Source organism: Osmerus mordax, chromosome 13, assembly GCF_038355195.1.
Source record: "Osmerus mordax isolate fOsmMor3 chromosome 13, fOsmMor3.pri, whole genome shotgun sequence".
NCBI lineage: Eukaryota > Metazoa > Chordata > Actinopteri > Osmeriformes > Osmeridae > Osmerus > Osmerus mordax.
The window spans coordinates 7,907,987-7,933,541 of record NC_090062.1 but is presented as its reverse complement, the minus strand read 5'-3'; the positions used below and the strand labels follow the sequence as shown (position 1 = coordinate 7,933,541).

Below are 25,555 nucleotides of genomic sequence, written 5' to 3'. Positions count from 1 at the left end.
TACATTTTGCTGTGGCTCATGCAATTCCATTTTCAACTCCGAAGGAAAAGCTTGGACATTTTTGGAGATGCATTACATCTCATGCATTAATCCATTTGTCAAGACGTGTGATTAACTTACGGGGGCAAAATATGGTGGGGAAAAGATAGAGTACACTAAGTATTCCGTGGATGCTCCTCTTCCCACCATTGTTTTTTGAGTTGTCATGTCCACTGGACAAATATGCAGTGGCACTATGTTAATACAGAAGACATGCACAGGAACACGTCACTGGCTCACTGCGCCCTAGGGCTGGGGTTCTCTGGCTAGGGTTGGGAGTGAACCTCTTGTCTGAATTCATTGCAGTGGAAGGTGCAGGAACTGAGAGGTGGGGATATGGAAACCTATCCCTGATTGACTGAGCCCTTATTTGTTCAGTTGGCATAAACAAAAGCATCAAAAGATAAGCCTGTGAAGTATTACAACAAAGGATACTGGAATTATTTCTACCATGCAATGAAGATTAGTTGTATGTAGCTGGCACCACGGAGGCCTTTGACAGTTGATGGTAAGCTAAGCAACGCTTCGAATCTGAATCTCTGCAAACGGATCTCACTACTAACTGGTAGTGCTAGCAAGCTATGCTAGTTAGCTAGGTAGATAGTTTGTTTACGAGCTGGCTATAGCTAGGTAACAGCAATTTTTGTTGTAGCTAGGTGCAACCTGCCATTCCGTTTTACTTAACCCGCTAGTGTTATCAGTTGCTGTCTGTTTATTATTGAACAGTGTGGTGTGGCGTGCCTGTCAGCTTGGTGAAGTAGCATACAGATTGGGCACTCCTATATGTATTGAACGTATGCTATGTGTATGATCCGTGTTGGCTGCAGCTGCTTGTACTTACTGGCTAACTAGCCACCGGCTAACCAGGTAGCTAGGCTACGACCAGCACTAGCAGCAATTTTAGAGGAATCAGTCAGATACTACTAGGTTAGTACTGTAGCTGTCTACTAGAAATATCTAGTATCAAGCACAGCTAGCAAACAAAGCTTTCAGAGAAGCACTCAACCACATACTGTGTAGCTACCCGGCTATCTAGCTCTTCTAACCAGTTAGCTATGAAAAAACTATTAGTTGAACTAGGTAGCGTAGTGTTACAAAACTAGCCAGCTACAGTACTGTACTGTTTCTGGCAAACACACCATATAATCTAGTTGCTCGTGAGCTAACGTCAGTTGCATAGTTGCCACTTCCAGCTAGATGACTGGCTAACCCCTTTGGTTCAGTGTCGAGTTGCTGACTAATGGCTCCAAAGCTTTACGTTAGCAACAATTAAATCGGTTGTGGCTAGCTAGAAGACCTGCCAATTATGCAAGCCCACCTGGTGCAGAAGAGTACAGTATTGGTAGTTATTCAACTATCCAACATATCATTTTTTTTACCTAGCTTCTAAATTACTTTAATATCGAGTACTATCTGTTTGCAAAGCAAGATCTAATAAGCTACAGGTCCTGCTTAAGTGTCAAGAATAAAAACTGGTTAGGCTAAACATTGGCAAGGTTAACTTATAAACAATGTTGGGAGTAATGAACCATGATGCCTTTGCTTACTATATACTGTCCGCATGGGATATTTGGATAGATGTCAGGCAGCATATTACCCTGTCTTTAAATCTGTGTGTGCAAAGGCTTGTGTTTTGTCAGCTCTTGCAGCTGTGGAATATGCTAGGGTTAATAGAAAAGCTACCTATGACTGAATTATTTCCTTTTTAGAATATAATGACTGTGGTTGAGAAATTCCTACTATGGAAAAAGCCTTTCTGAGTTAAATGTTAACTTGCAAGTGCATTTCATGATGCAAATTCAAAATTTGCAGAACCATTTGGCGATGGTGAGATAGTTGCAGACTTCCCCCTCTTTCTTACATTGTCTTCAGGGAGTTAATGTCCCTGGATTGTTTCTTCAATGCACCAAGCAAGCGTTCTATTACCAGATATACCAGATCCTTCTCCAACCAACAGACCCTTGGCCTGACATGACGGTACCACAACGTACACAGATAGCCTAAGGCTAGGCTATGTGTTAATAATGCAGCAGGGGGAAAATGCACTGTCACTCCTGGAGAGTTAGGCTATGAAATTAATTCAGTACACTTGTGTCTGTAGACAAAAACAACATTTGTATGCATCATTAAATGGTAAATGCATTTTGTCCAATAGTTTGTGTGTATGAAATGCAAATAGCGTTGTGTTCAGGGAACTTAGTATAGGCTACAGTTGGTTAGTTTCTAATGTGTGTCCAGATAGTTTGATTGCATAGTCAGCATGTTAAGGAGAAGTCTTTTCTCATAATCAGTTTCAGATGGATGACCTACTTTTGCAACATGCCATCAGCTAGATAAAACAGGTTAATGATCAATTTAAAATCATGTTGAAATACCTGTAAAATTATCATTTACAGTAAATTTGTAAATATTTTCTGTCATTTAGCTCAGGTTTATTACTATCTCAGTTCATGTTTACCTGTTATGATTGACACGATGTCCCATGGAAAGATAGAAAAGCTACACACAGTAAAAGTTATTGTTTAATGTCAAATGAATGGTTTAACTGCAGTGTGGAGTTTGACCATTTATTATCTTGAACATGCTCATCAGTTTTTGTTCTTTTCTGGGCTGTTGGATTCCTGTCATAGTTATGCTTTTTTGGCCTTTTTTTGTCATTTGAAATGGCTTGTGAATCTCTAAAATGATAGGATGAGTTGTAGGCTAAAACTGGGGCACATAATTAGCCTGTGTTAACATTATTAGCCTACAATTAATAGCTTTGCTGCTATTTCTTTGAATAAGGCCCAACAGTGTTCTTAGTTATGAGAGTACATTAGTATATTAATAGAGTTTAAGTATTGCTTCAGTATGTTCCTTTGTTGATTTTAGAGATTAGCCTATCTGATGGCCTAAACTTTGGTATTCCACCCCTGGATTTTGCCCAGGACTGATGGCCCCAGAGTGACGTGCCATGGCTCTGATGATCCCTCCAGTGAAGCTCAAATGGCTGGAGCACCTGAACAGCTCATGGATTACGGAGGACAGCGAGTCCATCGCCACACGCGAGGGCGTCTCTGTTCTCTACTCCAAGCTGCTGACCAACAAAGAAGTGGTGCTGCTTCCCCAGCAGGTGCTGTGCCTCAAGGGCCCCCAGCTTCCTGATTTTGAGCGTGAGTCTCTGTCCAGCGATGAGCAGGAGCACTACCTCGATGCACTGCTCAGCAGCCAGCTGGCCTTGGCCAAGATGGTGTGCTCCGACTCCCCCTTTGCTGCCGCCCTGCGTAAGCGTCTGCTGGTTCTCCAGCGCATCTTCTATGCCCTCTCTAACAAGTACCACGACAAGGGAAAAGTCAAGCAGCAGCAGCACTCGCCCGAGAACACCTCAGGCTCAGCCGACCTCCACTCTGTCAACGAGCGGCCGCGCTCCAGCACTGACGCCCTCATTGAGATGGGTGTGCGCACGGGCCTCAGCCTGCTCTTTGCCCTCCTGCGCCAAAGCTGGATGATGCCGCCCCTACCTGCCCCCAACGGAGGCGGCGTTGGAGTAGGAGGAGGCCTCAATCTCTGTAATGACGTCATCCACACTGCCATTGACGTGGTCAGCTCCCTCCCACCCTTGTCTTTAGCTAACGAAAGCAAGATCCCTCCCATGGGCCTCGACTGCTTGGCCCAGGTCACCACTTTCCTCAAAGGAGTGACCATGCCAAATTCCGGGGCAGACATTTTGGGCAGGAGGCTGGCTTCAGAGCTGTTGCTGGGCCTGGCTGCCCAGAGGGGCTCACTGCGCTACCTGCTGGAGTGGATTGAGATGGCTTTGGCTGCAGCAGCATTGGTCAGCACCATGGAGAAGAGCAAGGTTGTGCAGAACCAGGAAGGGCTTATTGGATATGACTGCTTCATGAATATCCTGATGCAGATGAGACGCTCTTTGGTAAGTCCTCAGTAAACCATTGTATATCCACCTCGGGTTTAGAGTGTCTTTGAGGGTTTTTTACAAGCTTATAGAACAATAATCAAAAAATATTCTCTGTGTGACTGTCTCAGGGTTCCTCAGCGGATCGCAGTCAGTGGAGAGAACCCACACGCACATCTGATGGCCTGTGCTCACTCTATGAGGCAGCACTCTGTCTGTTCGAAGAGGTAAGACACTCATGTGGTATTTCACTGTTCAGACCCTGTGCATTAGTGAGTGGCATCTCCTATTAATGTACAACATCCACAATGACGACGTTTGCTGTACTCTCCTCCTTCACATTAAAGGAAAAACCTGGAGAGTTATAGAAAAGTCAGGGAAAAGGGCCCCTGACTTAACTTAAAAGAAAATGGCCAAATGTATATTACCAAAAACAAAAATATAAATAAAACAACAGCAAAAAACATCATGAGCCCTGATGAGATTGGGTGTATGCTTTAAAGGTGGTAGACTTTAACCAGTTATTTTGGTTCCTTGTCTTCTGAAACATCATCAAAACAGGACTCAACAGGAAACACAGTCCCTGGTTTCCCTCGCCAACCAGGTTTAATGTTGTGTTTAGATTGTCTGGTATCTGTCCTTTTGATAACGGATGACAGTGCCAACACCTCTGTTTACAGCTTGACCCCTTTTTCCTTCAGGTATGCAGGATGGCATCTGACTACTCCCGCACCTGCGCCAGCCCAGATAGTATCCAGACAGGTGAGGCGCCCATGGTGTCAGAAACCTGTGAGGTGTACGTGTGGGGCAGCAATAGTAGCCACCAACTGGTCGAAGGCACCCAGGAGAAGATTCTGCAGCCCAAACTGGCACCAAGCTTTGCCGATGCTCAGACGGTAAGCAACAGAAAAGGTCTGTAATGTTCCCCAAGACCTGATCAATGTCTGTCTTATGTCTGGGTTGGGGATTTGTGTCGTTTTTGTGATTTCTTTCTGCACCTTGGCTGCATGTGCTATTGTGCGGCTGCACCTAGATTTCACAATGTAGTGCAACATTTCCTGTTGGAGGAATAGTGTTGGCTTTCAGACTCTGGGGTCTAAATTCTCATGGAAAAATGTCTTAATGAATCATGGTTTTATTTGCACTGTTGAAATACACTGTTGATACACACTGTTGATATATGTGGGAAATATAAAAGGAAACTATTTCCTTCTTAGCCTTTCAGATATTCTAGTTTATCGAGGTTAACATGGGGAAGTTAAACAGTGAAGCAGGTGAGTTTTTGTGAAGCCAGCCAAACTCATAGCAACTCATCCCTGTACTTATTGATGGGTGTCAGATCGAGGCTGGCCAGTACTGCACCTTTGTCATCTCATCCGACGGCTCAGTCCGCGCCTGCGGCAAGGGCAGCTACGGCCGCCTGGGCCTGGGTGATTCCAACAACCAATCCACGCTCAAGAAGCTGACCTTCGAACCCCACCGTGCCATCAAGAAGGTGTCGTCTTCAAAGGGCTCGGACGGCCACACGCTGGCCTTTACCACGGAGGGGGAGGTGTTCAGCTGGGGGGACGGCGACTACGGCAAGCTGGGTCATGGGAACAGCTCCACGCAAAAGTACCCCAAACTCATTCAGGGCCCCCTGCAGGGAAAGGTAGGTTGACCCCCCCCCGCACCATACCCCTGCAGCACCATCGAATGCACAGAACACTTTCTTATAATGGTAATGTGAGTTCACCGCAGATTTGAAAGTGGGTCGTATTGAAAGTGTGTGTGTGGTGTGCAGGTGGTGGTGTGTGTGTCCGCTGGCTACAGACACAGCGCTGCGGTCAGTGAGGATGGAGAGCTCTACACGTGGGGTGAAGGAGATTTTGGGAGATTAGGTAACACTTGCATGGCAGCTGGCATGCTGCTGGCAACCCATTTTCAGTCATCACTTACAGTTACCAGATGTACTGTAACACCACGGACAACTCAGAAGGCTATATTGATATACACGTCGACGTGCTGACATGTTCAATTCCCCGTGTTCACAGTCTATTTTGTGTGTGTGTGCAGGTCACGGTGACAGCAACAGTAGAAACATTCCTACTCTGGTGAAAGACATCAGCAACGTGGGCGAGGTGTCGTGTGGGAGCTCGCACACCATCGCTCTGTCGAAGGACGGGCGCACCGTGTGGTCCTTCGGAGGAGGGGACAACGGTGAGCGAAGTCACAAGTCTTCCTTCCAAGACTATTCATCTGTATTAATAGTCAATGCTTATGCAACTAACATGCATGTCAAGATGTGATATCCTCTGGTGGAATTATCATGCTGTAATGGAGAGTGGAACTACCATTCTAAAACACAACCACCTTGAACTTCTAACTCTTAACTAACATCTGAAACTGTGCCAGAACTCAAAGTACTGGATGTGCTCCCGTCTACTGCAGGGAAACTTGGTCATGGTGATACAAACCGTGTGTACAAGCCCAAAGTGGTGGAGGCCTTGCAGGGCATGTTCATCAGGAAAGTGTGTGCTGGAAGCCAATCGTCCCTGGCGCTGACTTCCACAGGACAGGTATGTCCTAGTTTCTGAAATCGGCCACAATAACGGCACCACTGCCAGCTGTGCATGGGAAGGGGCTGGGTATCGGGGGAGAGGGCAGTAGCACTGCTGGAATTTTTGATGGAATTTCTCAAGTCGATGTTTGGGTGTGAGAAGGAAGCTTATAGTGATTTATTGTAGATACAGATTGTATATACATACTTTGTAGTTGTGTTTAGAGCACATTGACATGCTGCAGTTAGACTTATACCTTCTGTGCACTCTTCTGCTCTTAAAAAGCCCGATTTGCAAACTTGTTTCTAATCTTCATGTGCAAGTATTTTTGGTTTTGAAGTCACTGTTTAGGATTTCTTGCCCTGCTGTGTGTTTCAGGTGTATGCGTGGGGCTGTGGTGCCTGTCTGGGCTGCGGCTCCTCTGAAGCCACGGCCCTCAGACCGAAGCTGATCGAGGAGCTGGCTACCACCAGAGTGGTGGACATCTCCATAGGCGACAGCCACTGCTTGGCTCTTTCACACGGTAAAGAGAGCAGGATTCATCTCAAAGGTAGCCATATCATTCATCAGAAAGGTAGCCATATGATTGATTAAAAGGTAGCCGTGACATTCATCCAAAAAGGTAGTCATAACATTCATCATAACATCCATCATACCTAGAGGTATCCACTATCCATAATATTAATCCACAAGATGGCAATAATATTCATCATAAAGGTGGCTAAAACATTCATCATAAAAGTAGCCATGTCATTCATTAGAATGGTAGCCATATAATTTATTTGAATAAGGTAGCCATAACATTCAACTGAAAAGGTAACCACAATGTTTATCATAAAGGTAACATCCATCACACAGTTAGCCATATAATGACACACTGCACCATCAGGAAGAATACAAATGGGGGAGATTCAAATGTAAAGTTGCTAGCTTCAATGAACTCTTAATTTCAACTCTTTCTCTTTACTTTGCTAGTCATAATTGAAACATGACTGTTTACGTGCTCTTCTAAACGGTTGCAGTTTAAACTGCATATTTTGGATATCCTTGGTGCCACTGGCCAAATACAAATATGAATCTCTATAATCTTAATTTATAAACATACCTGCTTTACATACTAGTGTTTGTAAAGCAGGTTCTGTCAATGTGAGGACAGAGTTGTCACAAGTGACATCATTACATTTACATGGGATTAACTTGAGGGTAATGTGTAACTTTTTGGCCTTCTGAACTGAACAAATAATGACACAGTGAACTTGGTGACTTTCAGAGTTTCACTACTTTGTGAGCAAAGTATACTACAAATAATGCAAATATAGACCCCTGCATACCTGAAGGAAATGTAGAACCCCAAAATATACACTTTCTATATAATTTTGAATCTCTACATTTGTATTTTTACAAAAAATTCCATACAGCACTTTTTTAACATCCATGAATATATCCACGTGGATTCACTCATCCAACTGTCCTGTATATTGAAATGGCATCATCATTATTTTTCACAATTGAAATGTGTGTTATGTCGCTAGACAATGAAGTGTACGCTTGGGGAAACAACTCCATGGGCCAGTGTGGCCAGGGCAACTCCACAGGGCCCATCACCAAGCCAAAGAAGGTGGTGGGTTTGGATGGGGTGGCCATTCAGCAGATCTCAGCCGGCACCTCCCACAGCCTGGCATGGACAGCACTGCCCAGGGACAGGTCAGTAGCACCAGACTTTAGACTCCACCACTCATCCTTTTGGCTGAGGGTCGTCCAGGGGGAAGTTTCGACTCACTCTCTTATGTCACAACCCCAGGCCTCTGTGTGTGTTACCTAATGTCAGAGGTTAGGTAATGTCTCTTTTTTTTCGTCTGTGGATATTGTAAAATTCTCAGTGTCCAGTTCATGGCAACAATACGCCGAATATGATGTAATGGGTTCAATGAGTACATCCAAGAATTCCTTCAGGACTAAGGACATAAATATGCAATTCTGATAAAGATAAGGTCATGTCTCAAATATTAAAGTCAGTGAAATGATCTTCCTGTTTTCCTGTTTCTGTTCTATTGACAGGCAAGTGGTGGCTTGGCACAGGCCCTACTGCGTGGACCTCGAAGAAAGTACCTTTTCCCACCTGCGCTCGTTCCTGGAGCGCTACTGCGATGGCATCAATAGTGAGGTGCCCCCCCTCCCTTTCCCCTCCTCCAGGTGAGCCAGCCTTCAGAGCGTGGTGTTCCCCTACAGCAGCTGTCATTCACACAACTCAGCCCCAAAAGGGATTTGAAGACAGTTTACTAGCAGTTTATTGCCTATTATTATACATGCTGTCATGTTTTCATTCATATGTTTTTTCCTGTCCATAGCTTTAATTTGTACCTAGCTCATACTGCATGAGATTTTTTATTTAGTCCAAGTGGAAGGGTTCTTAAATCGGTTTGGTAATGAACTGTTATGATGTTTTGCACATCCCTTGTTCATAATTACAGTGTCAGTAATTCATGTTTATTCATTTCACAGGGAGCATCACAACTTCCTCAAACTCTGCCTTCGGTTGTTGTCCAATCACCTGGCCTTGGCTCTGGCCGGGGGTGTGGCCACCAGTATCCTGGGGCGACAGGCCCGTCCCCTTCGTAACCTGCTCTTCAGACTGATGGACTCCTCTGTGCCTGATGAGATTCAAGAGGTCAGTGTCAGCTTAAGATCCCAAACTCACACACCTTCTCTAAGCTCCAGATGTAAACTTTATTACGCTAAAGCTAGTCTACTTTGGAGACCTGAAACAAGTGCTTCATGGGTATAAATAGATTTGTAATTTGATGTCCACTAATTGAATTCAATCCCCCTTCCTACCTTCTTACTTAAAGCCAATATTCGAGTTTGGCACTTCTAACCTCACAAGTAACTAGTGAATAAGTATCTATTGATCTGCCTGGCTTCCCCCATGTATACATGTGTCCCTCTCCCAGCGAGCCAGACCCTTGATTGTGTGCATGTCTGTTTTACCAGGCGGTGATGGAGACCCTGTCTGTGGGGGCCACCATGCTGCTGCCTCCTCTGAGAGAGCGCATGGAGCTGCTCCACTCTCTGCTGCCCCAAGGCCCCGACAGATGGGAGAGCCTTTCCAAAGGACAGGTACAATATGTCGCCTCACAGCCAGAGCTTCACTGCCTGCTTAGTCCTGTTAGTGCTGAATGCTGGAATGACAATGCAATATACGTTACCTGTGTCCCGATTACAAATGTATGTATATATTATATATATATATATATATATAGATAATATATATAAATCGTATATAGATTTAGATATATAAGAATATAGATACATTATGTGTGTGTAAGACTAGGTGGTACATTCAGTATTTAAAAGGTCCTTGTGATACATAAAACGTCCTAACCATAGCCGTTGCCAGACTGTCCCAAGCCATAACAAGGCTGCCATAACCATACCTGATGCTTTTAATGAGAATGTTAGCTGTAGCCTCTGGAACCTGCAGTAGGACTGACAGCACTTTGTGTTTGTGTGACTGGCGGGTGTCTCTCCAGAGAATGCAGCTGGACATCATCTTGACCAGCCTACAGGACCACACACATGTGGCCTCGTTACTAGGCTACAGCTCGCCCCCCGACGCCCCTGAGGGTCTCTCTTCTGCGGGCCTCAGTTTCGGCCTCCCCACGGACCCTCCCTATGGCTCGCCCGGCAGCCACCCCGACACACACCTGGCAGAGATCCTCATGAAGACCCTGCTGAGAAACCTGGGCTTCTACACTGTGAGTTACAGTCCAGTCCTTTTGTTACCTATTATTACACCATTTGTGACCCATTCATCTATCCATTGTTACTCGTTTATACATCCTTTAGTTACCTATTCAAACCCCTTTCACACCAATCTAGAAACGCATGCTCGCCATCGGTGTGAATGGGACTGCCCATGTGCATTGACCAATGTAATCAATTCTGGACTGGTCATTTGTCAGATGCACCAGACAGTCACATCTACTCATCAGGAATTCTGATCATGAAGCTAGTGAACGCTACATTGTACTGCAAATTCCTTTTAGTGACCTTGTCGCGTGTGCCATTTCCCCCACAGTTGTTACCAGCAATATTAATGTTACACGGTGATGTGTAAATACACACCAGGCGTACTCGCTGGCAGGATCGATGTCCTCCGTTCCATCATATCATTCCCTACACTTTCTTTAATTCAATAATAGATACAAACTGCAGGTCCTGTAAGTGTAGGACCTATGTGCCTCTCCAAGACACAATCCTGTAAGGAGGAACTCGGCATGTGCCCCAGCCTCAGTTCTCCGCCTCCCCCTGAGTCTGGAGCCACCACAGACAGCAGCAACACAGAGGAGCATGAGGCATGCACAATCACCCGCTGGGATCTGAGCTCTCCATTCCTGGCCCAGTACCTCAGACAGACTCAAGTCACAGTTCTCCCGGCATAGACCAACCCACACATTTACACAGCTATAGAGGTTCTAGAAAGTGTAATACATAAACGTTATGTAAATGAACGAGGCTCATCAAGTGTAAATATATACTGGTGATAATGGGCTTCATGGCTGTGTGATATGTGGGGCAAATTGATGAGGAAATCCTTCATGGTCTGTGATTCTTCCTCCATGATTCATGACTGTGTGTGTGTGTCTGTCTGCGTCACTGTGTGTGTGTGTCTGTCTGTCTGCATGTGTGTCTGATTTTATCGGGATGTGTTTTTGCACCTTTCAGGATCAGGCGTTTGGTGAGCTGGAGAAGAATAGTGACAAGCTGCTGCAGGGGACGTCCTCGTCAGACAGCAGCCAGCCCGCCCACCTCCACGAGCTGCTCTGCTCCCTGCAGAAACAGCTGCTGGCTTACTGCCACATCAACTGTGTCACGGAGGTACTGGAAAGACACACTAATACTGATATAAGCATCCATAACATGGATTTTATGTTTTTATCGTTATATTTTATTTGTTGAATGAGATTGTATTAAGATGCGTGAAATGTATTATTTATGAAAATATATTCTAACATTACTTAAATATGTTGTTTTTGTGTTGTACATTACTTGATTGGCATACATCTGTTATATTATCTGCCATCATATTAACACAGACTTTTGATGCACACATTACTTGCATTGAACTGTGTAGTTGCTCTTCACGCAGTGTTGAACAGGAGCTTTTCATGTGATCTGTTCTTCTTCTGTGATCTGACATTGTCGTCCCCCCCCCCCAGAACTCCAGCAGCGTGGCTCTTCTCCACAAGCACCTGCAGCTGTTGCTGCCCCACGCCACCGACATCTTCTCTCGCTCCGCCGCCCTGCTGAAGGAGAGCTCCTGGAACGGCAGCGTCAGGGAGAAGCTCCGAGGTCGGTCAGGGCTACCTCGCCACCCTCCTGCTAACGCTGAACTTTCCCCTTATGGGGGCTACTCACGTGCCTGCATCCTTTTGCTGTCCTCTCTTGCAGTCTGTGTTTCCGTATTCCTTTATCTCCCTCTTCAGTCTGTCTGGTGCCACTTGTATTCCAACCCTAACCCTGGCTATCAGTCACAGGAGAATTCAATCATTGGCTTTAAGAGCAAGCCCATAAATCATGACACGCCCGTGTCGTCAATCCTCCCTCCGATAACGATCCATTCACATCACCCATCGCATCTACATCACTCAAACGAGGCTACGAACACTACTGTCGTCGTTCAATTACCTTTCTCTGTTTCTCTCCTCCCCCCCCCCCCCCCCCCTCCCCCCCTCCTCTCCAGATGTGATCTACGTGTCGGCGGCGGGCAGCATGCTATGTCAGATCATCAACTCCTTGCTGTTGCTGCCGGTGTCCGTGGCCCGGCCCCTGCTGGGCTACCTGCTGGACCTGCTGCCCCCTCTTGACCGTCTCAACAGGCTGCTGCCCGCAGCCACCCCCCTGGAGGACCAGGAGCTGCAGTGGCCCCTGCACGGTAAGGAACCAGGGGACAATACATAATGTGATCCAGTGCATCAGAGCTACATGCTAAACTAAGGAGCTACGCTTTCAGCTTGCTCTTTCTCTTTTCTCCTTATCCCTATATCTTTTCGTAATAAGATTATAAATATGTAACAGTTGCAACTGAATATACAGTACCTAAATATATCTATGGTGGAGAAAGAATTTAAATAACATTTTGATGTTAGAAATGGCTTATAATTTTTTACCCAAGTGATCCAGTCCAGCAATCTTTATTGTAAGCATATAGCTTTTCCCAGGCCATTCTCTCTATGTGCTTGAGTACATAAACACTAAGCCCCACACGACCCTTCTGCTTGCGCCTTAGGCACCCCAGACTTTGTGGACCCCGCGGCAGGCGTGCCCCTGGCCCAGCCTGCCCAGTCCTGGGTGTGGCTGGTGGATCTGGAGCGTACTGCTGCCCTGCTGGTGGGCCGCTGCCTGGGGGGCATGCTGCAGGGAGCCCCCACCTCCTTGGAGGAGCAGGACACCGCCTACTGGCTCAAGACCCCCCTCTTCAGCAATGGCCTGGAGATGGACATCCCACAGCTAGGTATGGAGATCCTGGGTTAGGTTTAGAGCTTCCACAGTGCGGCAGAATGCCCTACGTTCATTTAGAATTGCAGGTGCTTGCAATGCAGCAAGTTCCACTTCTTTCTCTACAATGTACATACGTTGTTACCACTGTAAGGAAAGAATCCATGGCATGCAGGTATATACATGTCAATGTTCTCCTCTGTGTGCATGATTTGCTGATATTAGTTTCTTTGTCTATGCTACTAAGACAACTGCATCAGCTCGCTGCTAGATGTGGCCCTTTCTGGTAACGAGGAGCAGAAACCTTTCGATTGCACTTTGAGACCCGACATGAGCGTCCTTGTCGACCTGGCTCTGGGCTCCACCAAAGAACCCACCAACAGCCTCTGGATCAACATGCAGGACTACGCTGTCAGCAAAGGTCTGTGGGAGTCATACAGCTTCATGTGAGGTTGAGGATGTACGGCAGTAGAGCATTAACGGAAAAGTGATCTTGCTGGATAGCAACATGGATTCAGCACCTTAAAAACATAAATGACTGACAGGACTCCAACTAAAATATGACTCTAATAGGAATAGCTCTGCACTATCCTGTCCTGTCTTATTGGTCTAAGATACTGAAAAATCGAATGTATCCTCATGGTTTTCCTGGCCTATGTTTGTGTGTCTAGATTGGGACAATGCTTCTCTCAGCAACGAGTCCCTGTTGGACACAGTGTCCAGGTTCGTGCTGGCTGCTCTGCTCAAGCACACTGGTCTGCTGGGACAAGCTTGTGGAGAGGGAAGGTACAGGACTGCTACTGCACACTCTCAAACACCCCTACATGGACTCACTCATACACACCTACACTTTGGCTCTTCTACACTTACGCACTAATACATTCATATAAGTACCCATTCATTCAGTCACTCACACACCAGTTTTATAGTACAGACCTTTTGCAAATTTACATTGTGCAGCCCTGGTTGTTGGGTTGAAAGGGTTCTAAAAGGATCCAGGCTTTAAGAGCTGGAGAAGAGAGCCTAAGTGTGAGGATGTGTATGTTCTCTCCACCAGGTACCAGCCCTGCAAGACCTTGGCCGAGGTCTACAGGAGTGTGTACAAGGTGCGGAATCGCCTGCTGGCCTGCAAGAACATGGAGCTGATCCAGACCCGCTCCTCCTCGCGGGAGAGACGGGTGAGTCAGCAACTACAGCCTGCTCCCCTAATTATAGCTACTTGTGTAGTATGAATAATTACATCACATTTAGGCTTAGCATACAAGGGGAAAAAATTACAATGGAAAAAGTGTTGTACCAACTGGTCAGCAGGTTTTTACCCTGTTTTTGGAGTGCAGTGCATGTGTGGAGGGGCTGTCATTCCTGTTTGCAATGAAGAAGTTCTCACTCTCCATCCATAGATTTCTGACAATCAAGACTCCCTGGAGATGGACCCCCAGGAGCACTCGTTCACACGGACCATCGACGAGGAGGCCGAGTTGGAGGAGCGGGCAGACCGGGAGAGGGAGGAGGGGCATCAGGAGCAGGACGAGGAGGAGGAGGAGAGGGAGCATGAGGTCATGACGGCTGGAAGTGAGTAGACTCTTACTGAACCTGAGAACAAATCATATATACATTGTGTTTTATTTTATTAAAAAGAATTGTGATTAAAAAAGTTATTTAAACATTGGCACATCATCATTCTACCGCCACTTTTTGGTAGAGTACGGTGTACTGTACATGGAGCGAATGCGTTGACTTTACGCAACTGCTTGGGATTAACTGCATGGTTCTATCTCAGAATAAATAAAGTCTGTGATTTCAGGAACATCAGGGCAGAAAGCAGACTTTATACTCCCACAAAAAATAGAATGTTCTTTTGCAATAATCAACTGGATTTGTAAAAAGGTTATCAAACGACCAGCCGTGGCCACTACTAGCACCACTGTGTGACCCCGGTGGCCGAGCTGCAACGTGAGAACAGAGCTTTCAGTCGTAGCTGCACCATGTGAGGCTGCATTGCTTTATTTGTTTAGACTGGATGTGTCATCATCTTTCTAGGAAGCTCAGGAGGGGGGAGACGATTGGAAAATGCTTCTGAACCAACCCTCCCTTTTCATCATGTTTTCACACCTTAAAGACACAGTACCGTTGAGGGAGGATTTGAAGTAGACACAGTTCTCTTGTCTGAAAGCTAAATAGCTACTTACCATGAACTTTAAAATATTGACTAGAAATGGCAATTGTACACTATGCAATATGTGTACTGGATATCTATTGAAAATGATTTGCGCCTGACAAACAGTACTTGCAGATTTGAAGGAATCAATCAAATAGATATAATCCCCCTCATGAGGTGGCATTAGGAACACTTCTACAAAAACAAACCAGCCCTCAGAACTGCAAAGGCTATACCAGGGCACATGTTGTTAGCTGTTCGCTTCAGATTGGGCCAAATGTGAGAATTTCTCATAAATTAACTAGTTGGGCGCACGTTGTGGCTGCAGCTTCCTCTAACTCGGGTGCCCTGTGTTTGTCTGTCTATGCATCTCTCTCTTTCTCTGTGTCGCGACCACGGCACACAGAAATCTTTCAATGTTTCCTCTCAGCGCGGGAGGCGGCGCGGAGCCGTGAGAGGGAGCGGGCCAGCAGCAGCACCGGCCTGGGCCTCAGCTCCACCCCCCGGAGCGGCGTCAGCGGAGGTGGAGCGAGCAGCGCAGGCGGAGGAGGAGAGGAAGAGCCCATGCCTTCCCTGGAGGAGAGGAGGGACAGCACAGGGCTGCCCGAGGGCCAGGATCTGTACACAGCCGCGTGCAACTCTGTGATCCACCGCTGTGCTCTGCTGGTGCTGGGGGTCAGCCCTGTGCTGGGGGAGCTGGGGAAGCAGAACCAGGAGGAAGGAGGCACCCAGACCACTGGACCTGGGGGGGTCCAGCAGGAGGGGGTGGGCTTTATGACCAGGTAAAGACCACCTGTTTTACGGGTGTGAATACCAGTAGAACTAGTACTGTAGAACTAAGAACACACTATGCATTAGCAACCCCTAGCCACAGGGAGAACATGTTGTTTCCAAAACGACGGAAGGAAAAAGGTTTGCTGATGCCAAGGAATCGAGTTCCCCAGCAGCGTTTGTCCTAGTTCAACAAGTTTTATCTTGTACACTGACCTCATTTAGAAAACCGTCAAGTTTAAACGTTCAAATGTGGTTACTTCTCTCACATTATCACTCTCTGTCGTGTGATGTGTGTCATCAGTAAAACAGTATGAGGAGAGATAAACTTGTTGGCTGCAACCCAGCGCATGACCCAGTTAGTGTTGCTATGAAAAAGCATGACCGTGTACATATGGCAAACAAGATGACTGTTCTAATGAAATTGCATAGAAAACTGAACTATGTAAAGCTATTTTATATGAGTTAATGACACTAACTATTCTGAATGGGTGTGTCTGGGTGTGTGTGTGCAGGAGTGAGAGCCTAAGCGCAGAGAGCCATTCTGTCCAGACCAGTCCCAGCTACAGATTGATCAAGTCCAGGAGCGAGTCGGACCTCTCCCAGCCTGAGTCTGACGAGGAGGGTTATGCTCTGGTGAGAAACCACTCGCCTCACAGGATACTGGAGTCCTGCAGTACAACAAACATGATATCTTTCACTTTTTCTATGTCTCCACTGTCTCTATTTATACTATCCCCTTCGCGCGCATACACACACTTTCCCTTCTGTCTCTGCCTCCTTTTATATTTTTCACGCATTATGTAATTTGCTTTATCTCTCCCGTTCTCACTTTCTCTATCAGATGTTTGTCGTTTTTTCTTATCTTTCTCTCCCGCTCTGGCTCTTTCTCTCTCTACCGTATCTCGTATCTCATGTCCTCTGTGTGAACTCTGCCTCCTTCCCAATCTCTCTCACCACTTTGTGATTTTCTGTTTATGAAAGTCATACCATACACTCATGCCAATGAGTTGTAGTGGTTATTAATATGGTACGGCTTGTTGTTTTCTTTTCAGAGCGGCAGAAGAAATGTTGACCTCGATTTGGCCTTTTCTCATAAAAAGAGAGGTAAACATCCTTCATAACTTATCCCAAATGACCTACACCATTAAATATGGCAAAACAAATTCCTTTTGGATAGATGTTACTCTGTTTAGACCTCTACATGTAAAAACATGATTGAAATCTGTCTCTCTGTCTTCTGATTTCTGTGCTGGATAAAGTGTATTTGCTCCTTTTGGGCCAATTGAGCCCTAAAAACAAGAGGAGCTCCAAGCAAGTACACGATGGCATGTTTATTCCTGTCTTCTTAGAGCCAGTTCATATCCTCACCTGTGAAATATCCCTCCTTCAATTCATCTCCTTCACTCAACTATGGCCTAGCGGCCATATCAGGTCCCAGAAGTGTTTGAACTCATAAAACGTTGAGCACTGATCAAATACCGCAACAGTTACACTGTATAACAGCAGCAAGTTGTACAGTACTTATCGCAATCTGGATAATCTTACCTAATGTTATCCCAACTCTTAGTATGGAATTGAGCAGCAATTGTTTGGGTGGGCAAATTTGACTATTCATTCCTAAGGAATCCTCCTTGCACAGACATCCATGCATCTTAATGGCTTAATATATTTTCAGTTTGGAATGTCAGCGTTCATTATTGCACAGCTATGCTTCGAAATGAAATCGATTTGCACCACCACAGGTTTCAATAGTTGGCCAATTAGCAACCCAGCAACAGCAATACAGAAATGCCAGCCTTGTTATCCTGAACGTGCCGGATGCCTTAACTGCTCTTCATTTCAGTCCACCTTACAGCTTCCTTCCTCATCATTTGATCTAAGGAAAGAAATACCTGCATCATAGATATACATACAATATATTTAAGGATATCCTGTAGTTTTCATGGCTGACCAAAGCTCATGGCATGAAGAATCAGAATAGGCTCTGAATGAGAAAGTATTGTATTTAGCAAACCTCTTTAAAAAAATATATGAAAAACCATGTACTTTTCACTAGCCAATGGAACTACGTATTAGTAGGAATTACATTAGTTTAATCACCAGTTAAAAACTCCTTCCGATATTTTATCTGAAAAGCTGTCTGGCCTCTTCTGTCTGCTCTCCTTCTTTCCTCCACACCGTCTTCCCTTCACCCCCCCTCCTCTCCCCTCTCCTCCCTCCCCTCCTCCTTCCTTTCATCCCTCCCTCCTCTCCTCCCTCATCTCCTTTCCTCCCTCCTCTCATCCTCAGGCTTACTCCATAGCTCTCCGGACTCCCTGGCTGACTCGTGGTTCCGTGCCAAGCACAGCCGCCAGCGCCGCTACAGTTCTGCCTACGACGAGTCAGACCTGGACTTGAGCCACTCGCTTGGGGTCCACGCGCTCATCGACAACATTGTCAGCTTCGTGAGCGGCGACGTGGGCAACGCGCCGGCCTTCAAGGAGCCGGAGGAGAGCATGTCCACCAGCCCGCAGGCCACCATCCTGGCCATGGAGCAGCAGCAGAGCCGGGCCGAGGTAGGAGCCCCGGGAGGAGAAGCAGGAAGAGACTGGAGCTTCAAAGAGTTTTGAAGAGACATTTTCAAATACCTCCTTTTCAAGCCAGATTAAAAAATGTCACCATTCAGTTTCCCTGCTTTTACTAATGGAATTCGCAGAAATTCAACACAATTCAATTCTGCAAGAGTATTCTCTCCTTTTAATGTCATTATTTATTTGTTTACAACGTTCGTTTGTTTGCTGCCCCAGTTGCGTCTGGAGGCGCTCCACCAGATCGTGGTTCTGATCTCGGGCATGGAGGAGAAGAGCAGTCAGACCGTGGGGGCTGGTCGTCCCAGCGCCGCCTTCCAGTCCTCCTCCCTTCTCACCTCCGTCAGGCTGCAGTTCCTGGCGGGCTGCTTCGGCCTGGGCACTGTGGCCACCGGGGGACTGAAGGGAGAGAACGTCCAGCTCCACCACTATCAGGTACCTCAGAGGGCTGGCACACCAGGGTGGAAGGGTTGGCACACTAGGGTATAAATGTCCAGGATGGGTATGGAGGGCATTTTGAGATGATTCGGTTCTCTAATCTGGTTGTTGTTGTTGTTGTATATCAGTGAAATCAATACAGAAAACTAAACAAAGCAAATACTTGTTTTAAATGAAAGCTCTCATTCCTTAATTGTCCAATTTTTCTTAATGTGATATAGTGTGAGATATTTTGAATAATACTGATTGCATTCTGTAACTGCTCATTCTGATTGTGTTTTGATCCAGGACTGTGTGAAGGCAGCTAAAAGAAGTCTCCAGATGGACATCCAGACCGCTGTGCACAAGATCTACCAGCAGCTGTCCATCACCCTTGAAAGAGCCCTGCAAGCCAACAAGCATCACATAGGTACAATGGGTTCCTTGCTGTTTTCAAAAAATGCTTAAAGAGGTTAGAGAGGTGCTTATATTTTGCACATGACCTTGTAATGCCCTTATGATTTTTTTTTAAAGCTTTTCTTGTTGACTAAAACTTAATAGTTTTCAATGTTGTATCCAAGTCATCGAAACACCTCAAATCCACCTAGAGAACGAACGGTCGATGCTGTTTAGAAAAAGCGTCCTTTTAAATGTCTAACGCTGTCCTTGGGTGTGCGCTGCCCCTCCCAGAAGCCCAGCAGCGCCTCCTCCTGGTCACGGTGTTCGCCCTCAGCGTGCGCTACCAGCCGGTGGACGTGTCCCTGGCCATCTCCAGCGGCCTGCTCAACGTGCTGTCCCAGCTGTGTGGCACGGAGACCATGCTGGGCCAGCCTCTCCAGCTGCTGCAGAAGCCCGGCGTCTCCCAGCTCAGCACCGCCCTCAAGGTGGCCTCCACACGCCTGCTGCAGATCCTGTCCATCAGCACTGGGTGAGCCAAGAACGTGGGGTGTTGGGGGGAGGGGGGATAATCATTCATTGATTTCTGGGTCTGTTGCTACCCTAGCAACAGGCAATAAGTCAAAACAATCAATATCCCCCCCACCCCTCCCCACATTGAATGATTTAAATGTTCAACGAGGATAATCACAACCTGTTTGGTTCCAAAGATGCACTTATGCTACAGGATTTCCTCCTCACCATGCACATTACCACACACATTAACATTCACACACACACACACAAAGACTGACATCCCCCCCACCTTTCTTCCTCAGCACGTATGCAGACAAGCTGAGTCCCAAGGTGGTGCAGTCTCTGCTGGACCTGCTGTGTAGCCAGCTGAAGAACCTTCTTTCCCAGGCCGGCGTCAGCCTGCTCTCCCCTGTCGAGGAGGAGGACAAGAAGTCAGAGGATGGAGCTGACTCTGAAAAGAAAGACTTCAGAGGTAAAGGACGACCGTCAGGCTGCTTACAGACTTGGAGGCTGATTTGCCAGACAGAACATGTATTTCTGTGTCAGTGTTGGCTGGATTAGGATCTTAATGTTTTCACTTTATAATTTTTGTTTCTTGTTTTCCCCAGCCCTCCTTCGTAAACAGCACACGGCGGAGCTCCACCTTGGAGACTTCCTGGTCTTCCTCAGGAGGGTGGTGTCCTCCAAGGCCATCCAGTCTAAAATGGCCTCCCCCAAATGGACAGAGGTGCTGCTTAACATTGCAGCCCAGAAATGCTGTTCAGGTACCAGAAGAATTTAATATCCATTGCATTTGACCTACCATTGTAGATGTACTTCAGTGTTTTCTTTTTTGTTGTTACCTCTGCTACTGTAATTGTGCAATTTCCTCTTTGAGATCAATAAAGGTATAATGACAGACTACAGTCAACCGAAGATAATATAAATGCGCCCAAAACCTTTTCCATGTCTCATATGCTAAAATATTATGTTTAATTTGTTGCATGTTTTCCATAGATTTTTGTTCCGTATTTATCCGTTCTCCTTCATGTGAGATGTTATCTGTCAGGTCATGCCAACAACTAATACCACCTACCTCAACATAGAAGTGACGCCCCTGACATAAGGTTGTTGTCTTGTCTCCAGGAGTTCCTCTGGTGGGGAACCTGAGAACTCGTCTCCTGGCCCTGCATGTCCTGGAGGCCATCCTGCCCGCCTGTGAGGCCAACGTAGAGGATGACCAAATCACCCAGGTATGATGGTGTGTAACAGGCAGACACCATCACGCTCAATCCTGGATAGTTCTTCAACTCATGGTGTGTGTGCTTGTGTGTGCTTGTTTGTTTCCAGGTGGTCGAGCGCCTGTTCTCCTTGTTGTCGGACTGCATGTGGGAGGCCCCCATGGCCCAGGCCAAGCACACCATGCAGATCAAAGAGAAAGAGCATGAGTTGAAGCTACAGGTGAGGATCTGGGACATTTGGGCACCTCTGTTTTGTACCCCAAGCCTGTCTCGACGCATGGTGGCTGGGTTTCATCTTTTGGAACTATTTCCTCCTCATATGAAAGCTCTTCCCACTCAGGCTCACTTCCACCGTTACTCTGATGCAAAAGGTTAGGTGAGTGATTGACATCTGGTCTGATCCACAGGGAGAGGTGGAGGAGGAGGATGAGAACCTCCCTATCCAGGAGGTCTCGTTTGACCCGGAGAAGGCCCAGTGCTGCGTGGTGGAGAACGGCCAGGGTCTGACCCACGGCAGCGGGGGGAAGGGCTACGGCCTGGCATCCACTGGCATCTCTTCAGGCTGCTACCAGTGGAAGGTACTGAACCCATGGTGTTTCTATGGTGACCAACACTGCATCTGTGATGCTGTACTGAGGTAGAAGAAGATCAAGATCTGCTGTACAATAGTTGCAGTCAACAAAGTATTCCTGTGTACAGTAATGGCCCTTGTGTTTTAACAAGTGTTTCTTAAAACAAAACAATATTGAGTCATCACTTGTTGACACACCTTGCACAGATCCAGTAGGCCTGGATAAGTGTTCTGTACACAACAAGGTGGAAATTAGAAAAGGGCGAAGGCCAGATTTACCCATTGGGCTGTCAGGTGGTGCACAAAGCTACATCTAATCAGAATAACGTGAGCAACTGCTCCCCTTGTTGTCTAATGCCTCCTTTCCCAACTTGGTGAGAGAGAGCCATGATTTGCCAAGTGGGTCAGGGGAGTATCAGGTTATACCCTAGTGTGCTTATCCAACCGGATGTCTCCCACTCTTTAGGAGGTGGTCTAACACGGTTCTCATGGGTGTGTATTGGATGAAAATCCAAGTAAAAAAAACAAAACAAGTAATAACAATGACCACGTCTCTCTTGACAGTTTTACATTGTGAAAGAGAACCGGGGCAACGAGGGCACGTGTGTGGGCGTGTCCCGCTGGCCTGTGCATGACTTCAACCACCGCACCACCTCGGACATGTGGCTGTACCGCGCCTACAGCGGGAACCTGTATCACAACGGAGAGCAGACGCTCACGCTCAGCAGCTTCACCCAGGGAGACTTCATCACCTGCGTCCTCGACATGGAGGCCAGGACCATCTCCTTTGGCAAGAACGGAGAGGTGAGGGGGGGGAACAGGCCTTGGTGTCTATGGGATGGTGTGGTGTAGTTGTGACACCTCCCAGCTTGCCTATCACACATTTTTCCATGATGGAAATGGTTTTCTTTCTTTGTGTATTTTAACAAAGGCTCCACATGCATTGTCATGACCTCAGAAGTAGAATGCCAGATACTGCAGCTGAGTGTGGTTCAAGTTGCTTGTTCGAGGTCATGGGTTTTCTTTTGAGAAACAATAGGTTAACAACAATTCATCCTGATCCATTTGTATTGATCCATCACAAACATAGTTGTTATGACCAAGCCCACTCTGTAGAAACCTTCCATAATCATTTAGAAGCCCTTGTCCTCTGCTATTTATCCCGATTCACAGGCCGGTGTTGCCGAAAGCCCGGTCATTACAGCCTGCTCTCAGAGGGAGAGATCAATGGCAGCGATCTATCTCTGTCAGCAGGGGTTTCATGGCTTCAGATAATGCTAAAAACACACACAAACCTAAACCTAAAGAGCAGGAGCACATGCTGCTTGTTAAAGATCTGATGGACTTTTGATAGTCTTTTGTTCTCGAGCACCTGGTAGAGGCTAGACAAAATGCTCGCATATGTGTTGTTAAGGTTTTACTGTTCCTAGTCCTCCCACACACGCACACGCGCACACAAGCACACACACACACAAACTCCCACACAAAGTCTGATCATGATTGTCTTTGATGGATGTACTGGAGCTTGAGATTGGTGTTCTCTACAGGAACCGAAATTGGCTTTTGAAGACGTAGATGCCTCAGAGCTGTACCCCTGTGTCATGTTCTACAGCAGCAACCCAGGAGAGAAGGTAAGAGAACCATCTAGGCATAGGCAGGGATGTGAATAATCATGTCTATCTTTTGGTTCAATCCTTTCACAATGCGTCTGCCGTTTTAAAAAGATGATGCCTCCCTGTGGTTAGTTGTGTTACTGCAGCAACCTTTTTGTCCTCAGAAACAGTGGGGTTGAGAAGATATTATACACCGTGTTTTCTCTCCCGTCCTCCTCTTGTCCCCAAGTCTCACTATCCATGATCTCCTCGCCATTCCCCCCCCCCCCCCCCCCCCCACAGGTGAAGATCTGTGACATGCAGATGCGGGGCACTCCCCGTGACCTCCTCCCAGGTGACCCCGTGTGCAGCCCTGTGGCCACCGTCCTGGCCGAGGCCACCACCCAGCTCATCCGCATCCTGCACCGCTCCGACCACTGGACCCACCGCATCAACAAGATCATGACCGAGCGCCTGCAGAAGATCAAGCCCTGCTTCCGCGAGGCGGCGGCCGGCGGCGGCGGGGGTCAGAGGTTAAAGAAGAGCCGCTCGGTGCAGAGCCGCGAGGAGCACGACGCCACGCAGAGGGAGAACACCTCCCACGACACGCCCGCCCGGGGCGGCGAGGAGGAGAGGGGGCGCCACGGGCGTCAGCACGGCCTGGGGGAGCTCTCGGACCAGCACCTGCGGACGCTGTGCACGGAGGTGTGGCCGGTGCTGGCCGTGATCGGCGGGGCCGACGCCGGGCTGCGCGTGGGCGGGCGCTGCGTGCACAAGCAGACGGGACGGCACGCCACGCTGCTGGGCGTGGTCAAGGAGGGGAGCACGTCGGCCAAGGTCCAATGGGACGAGGCTGAGATCACCATCAGGTACAGGAGGACTCGGGGGGGATAGTTGAAAGAACAGAGAAGATGGAAGGGGAGGATGTGGATGAACTAGGTTAATTTCCATTTTTGGAAAGGGTCTAGTTGTCTTTAGAAGCAAAAGTAGTTTATATTATGAAAAACTAATATTTTATCATGACTTTGGGTGCTTCCGTAACACTTCAGACACATTTTCATTTGTCTTAGTTGTGCAAAGCCATACATTTGGCTGCTGTCATTTTTTAAACATTCATATTTTTTTTGCCCTTCTCAAAGTGCTGTTTAATCTGTATGTCATGGCTTGTTCTAAATATGACTGCTTGAACGAAATGCAGTGAGAGTTAGGGTGCTGAATGTGATCTGTTGGACTAATGTTGATCTAATGCCCTGCTTTGCTTTAGCCTTATTTCTCAACCCTTTGTCAGTCTTCCTACCATCACCCATACTCATCTCCATCATACATCATATCATCCTGCTGATGCCAGTTGAACCTTTTTTAGTTTCCTGATGTTCATGATTCATCTAGCATTGGTAGCTCATCAGTTTTGTTTCTATTCTCATCTATCCACCTCTCCCTCGACCAGTCCTCTACGCACGGTCTCTTTTCCTCTCCTCCTGTCCTTTTCCCTCACTTTGTGTTTCTCCTGTGTTTCTTTCTCACTCTGATCTTGATTAAAGCTTCCCAACTTTTTGGTCGCCTAGTGACACGCCGCTGTACAACCTGGAGCCGTGCGAGCCCCTCCCCTTCGACGTGGCGCGCTTCCGCGGCCTGACCGCCTCCCTCCTGCTGGACCTCACCTACCTGACCAGCATCCACGAGGACGCCGCCAAGCTGGGCGCCAGGCGCCACGACAAGAAGCACCGCGGCGCTGGCGCTCACGACTCGGCCCCCGCAGCCAGCGAAGACGCCGCGAACAAGATGCCCGGCGAGACGGAGGGGCACCAGAAAGCGGAGCAGAAGGATGCTGCCGTCGCCGCGACGACCACGGCCGCTGCTTCTGACCTCCGTGTGTCCCACAGCCTGGACGAGGTCAAAGCGCACGCCACCCCAAACTCGAAATCCGAGAGCGAGATCTCGTCTTACGCCCTGGACTCCCAGCAGCAGCAGCAGCAGGCAGGGGAGCGAGGAGGAGGAGGGGTAGGCAGCGCTGGTACAGGCGCTGTGTTCCCTGCCCCTCAGACGCCGGCAGAGGGCAACCGGAAGAGGGGCCATGAGCACGGCACACGCAGCCACGAGCCGTCGCCCTCGTCGAGCGCCACCACCCAGAGTGAGATCCACGCTGTGCAGCTGTCCTACCTCTACCTGGGGGCCATGAAGGCCCTGAGCGCCCTGCTCAGCTGCAGCAAATACGCTGAGCTGCTGCTCATCCCCAAGGTAGGACTCTCACTTTTCCTTCTAATCACAATCCAGTGTTTGTTGTCATTTGAAAGAAACAACAAAATTTACAGACCCTTTAGTATTTATGGACCTGTGTTAATCTATCAAGAGGGTGGAATGGAAATGGGGGC

General features: G+C 47.4%; 1 protein-coding gene across 1 annotated transcript in view; it reads left to right on the top strand.

The window, feature by feature from the left end:
• The first annotated feature begins 379 nt into the window (after positions 1-379).
• Positions 380-25,555, top strand: part of herc1 (HECT and RLD domain containing E3 ubiquitin protein ligase family member 1) — a 45,870-nt gene continuing 20,694 nt past the window's right edge. The window contains exons 1-38 of the mRNA XM_067248475.1: positions 380-547; positions 2,967-3,952; positions 4,066-4,161; positions 4,636-4,830; positions 5,274-5,585; positions 5,718-5,814; positions 5,990-6,133; positions 6,365-6,492; positions 6,853-6,997; positions 8,007-8,178; positions 8,533-8,667; positions 8,977-9,142; positions 9,466-9,591; positions 10,005-10,229; positions 11,200-11,352; positions 11,694-11,826; positions 12,218-12,409; positions 12,764-12,988; positions 13,220-13,393; positions 13,644-13,758; positions 14,030-14,150; positions 14,373-14,544; positions 15,537-15,912; positions 16,417-16,537; positions 16,957-17,008; positions 18,194-18,459; positions 18,691-18,906; positions 19,198-19,318; positions 19,579-19,816; positions 20,103-20,272; positions 20,409-20,564; positions 20,926-21,032; positions 21,130-21,240; positions 21,428-21,598; positions 22,156-22,395; positions 23,139-23,222; positions 23,487-24,052; positions 24,725-25,421. Coding sequence (XP_067104576.1) covers positions 2,993-3,952; positions 4,066-4,161; positions 4,636-4,830; positions 5,274-5,585; positions 5,718-5,814; positions 5,990-6,133; positions 6,365-6,492; positions 6,853-6,997; positions 8,007-8,178; positions 8,533-8,667; positions 8,977-9,142; positions 9,466-9,591; positions 10,005-10,229; positions 11,200-11,352; positions 11,694-11,826; positions 12,218-12,409; positions 12,764-12,988; positions 13,220-13,393; positions 13,644-13,758; positions 14,030-14,150; positions 14,373-14,544; positions 15,537-15,912; positions 16,417-16,537; positions 16,957-17,008; positions 18,194-18,459; positions 18,691-18,906; positions 19,198-19,318; positions 19,579-19,816; positions 20,103-20,272; positions 20,409-20,564; positions 20,926-21,032; positions 21,130-21,240; positions 21,428-21,598; positions 22,156-22,395; positions 23,139-23,222; positions 23,487-24,052; positions 24,725-25,421 — 7,878 coding nt within the window. The 5' untranslated portion in view covers positions 380-547; positions 2,967-2,992. The remainder of the gene's footprint in view (positions 548-2,966; positions 3,953-4,065; positions 4,162-4,635; positions 4,831-5,273; positions 5,586-5,717; positions 5,815-5,989; positions 6,134-6,364; positions 6,493-6,852; positions 6,998-8,006; positions 8,179-8,532; positions 8,668-8,976; positions 9,143-9,465; positions 9,592-10,004; positions 10,230-11,199; positions 11,353-11,693; positions 11,827-12,217; positions 12,410-12,763; positions 12,989-13,219; positions 13,394-13,643; positions 13,759-14,029; positions 14,151-14,372; positions 14,545-15,536; positions 15,913-16,416; positions 16,538-16,956; positions 17,009-18,193; positions 18,460-18,690; positions 18,907-19,197; positions 19,319-19,578; positions 19,817-20,102; positions 20,273-20,408; positions 20,565-20,925; positions 21,033-21,129; positions 21,241-21,427; positions 21,599-22,155; positions 22,396-23,138; positions 23,223-23,486; positions 24,053-24,724; positions 25,422-25,555) is intronic.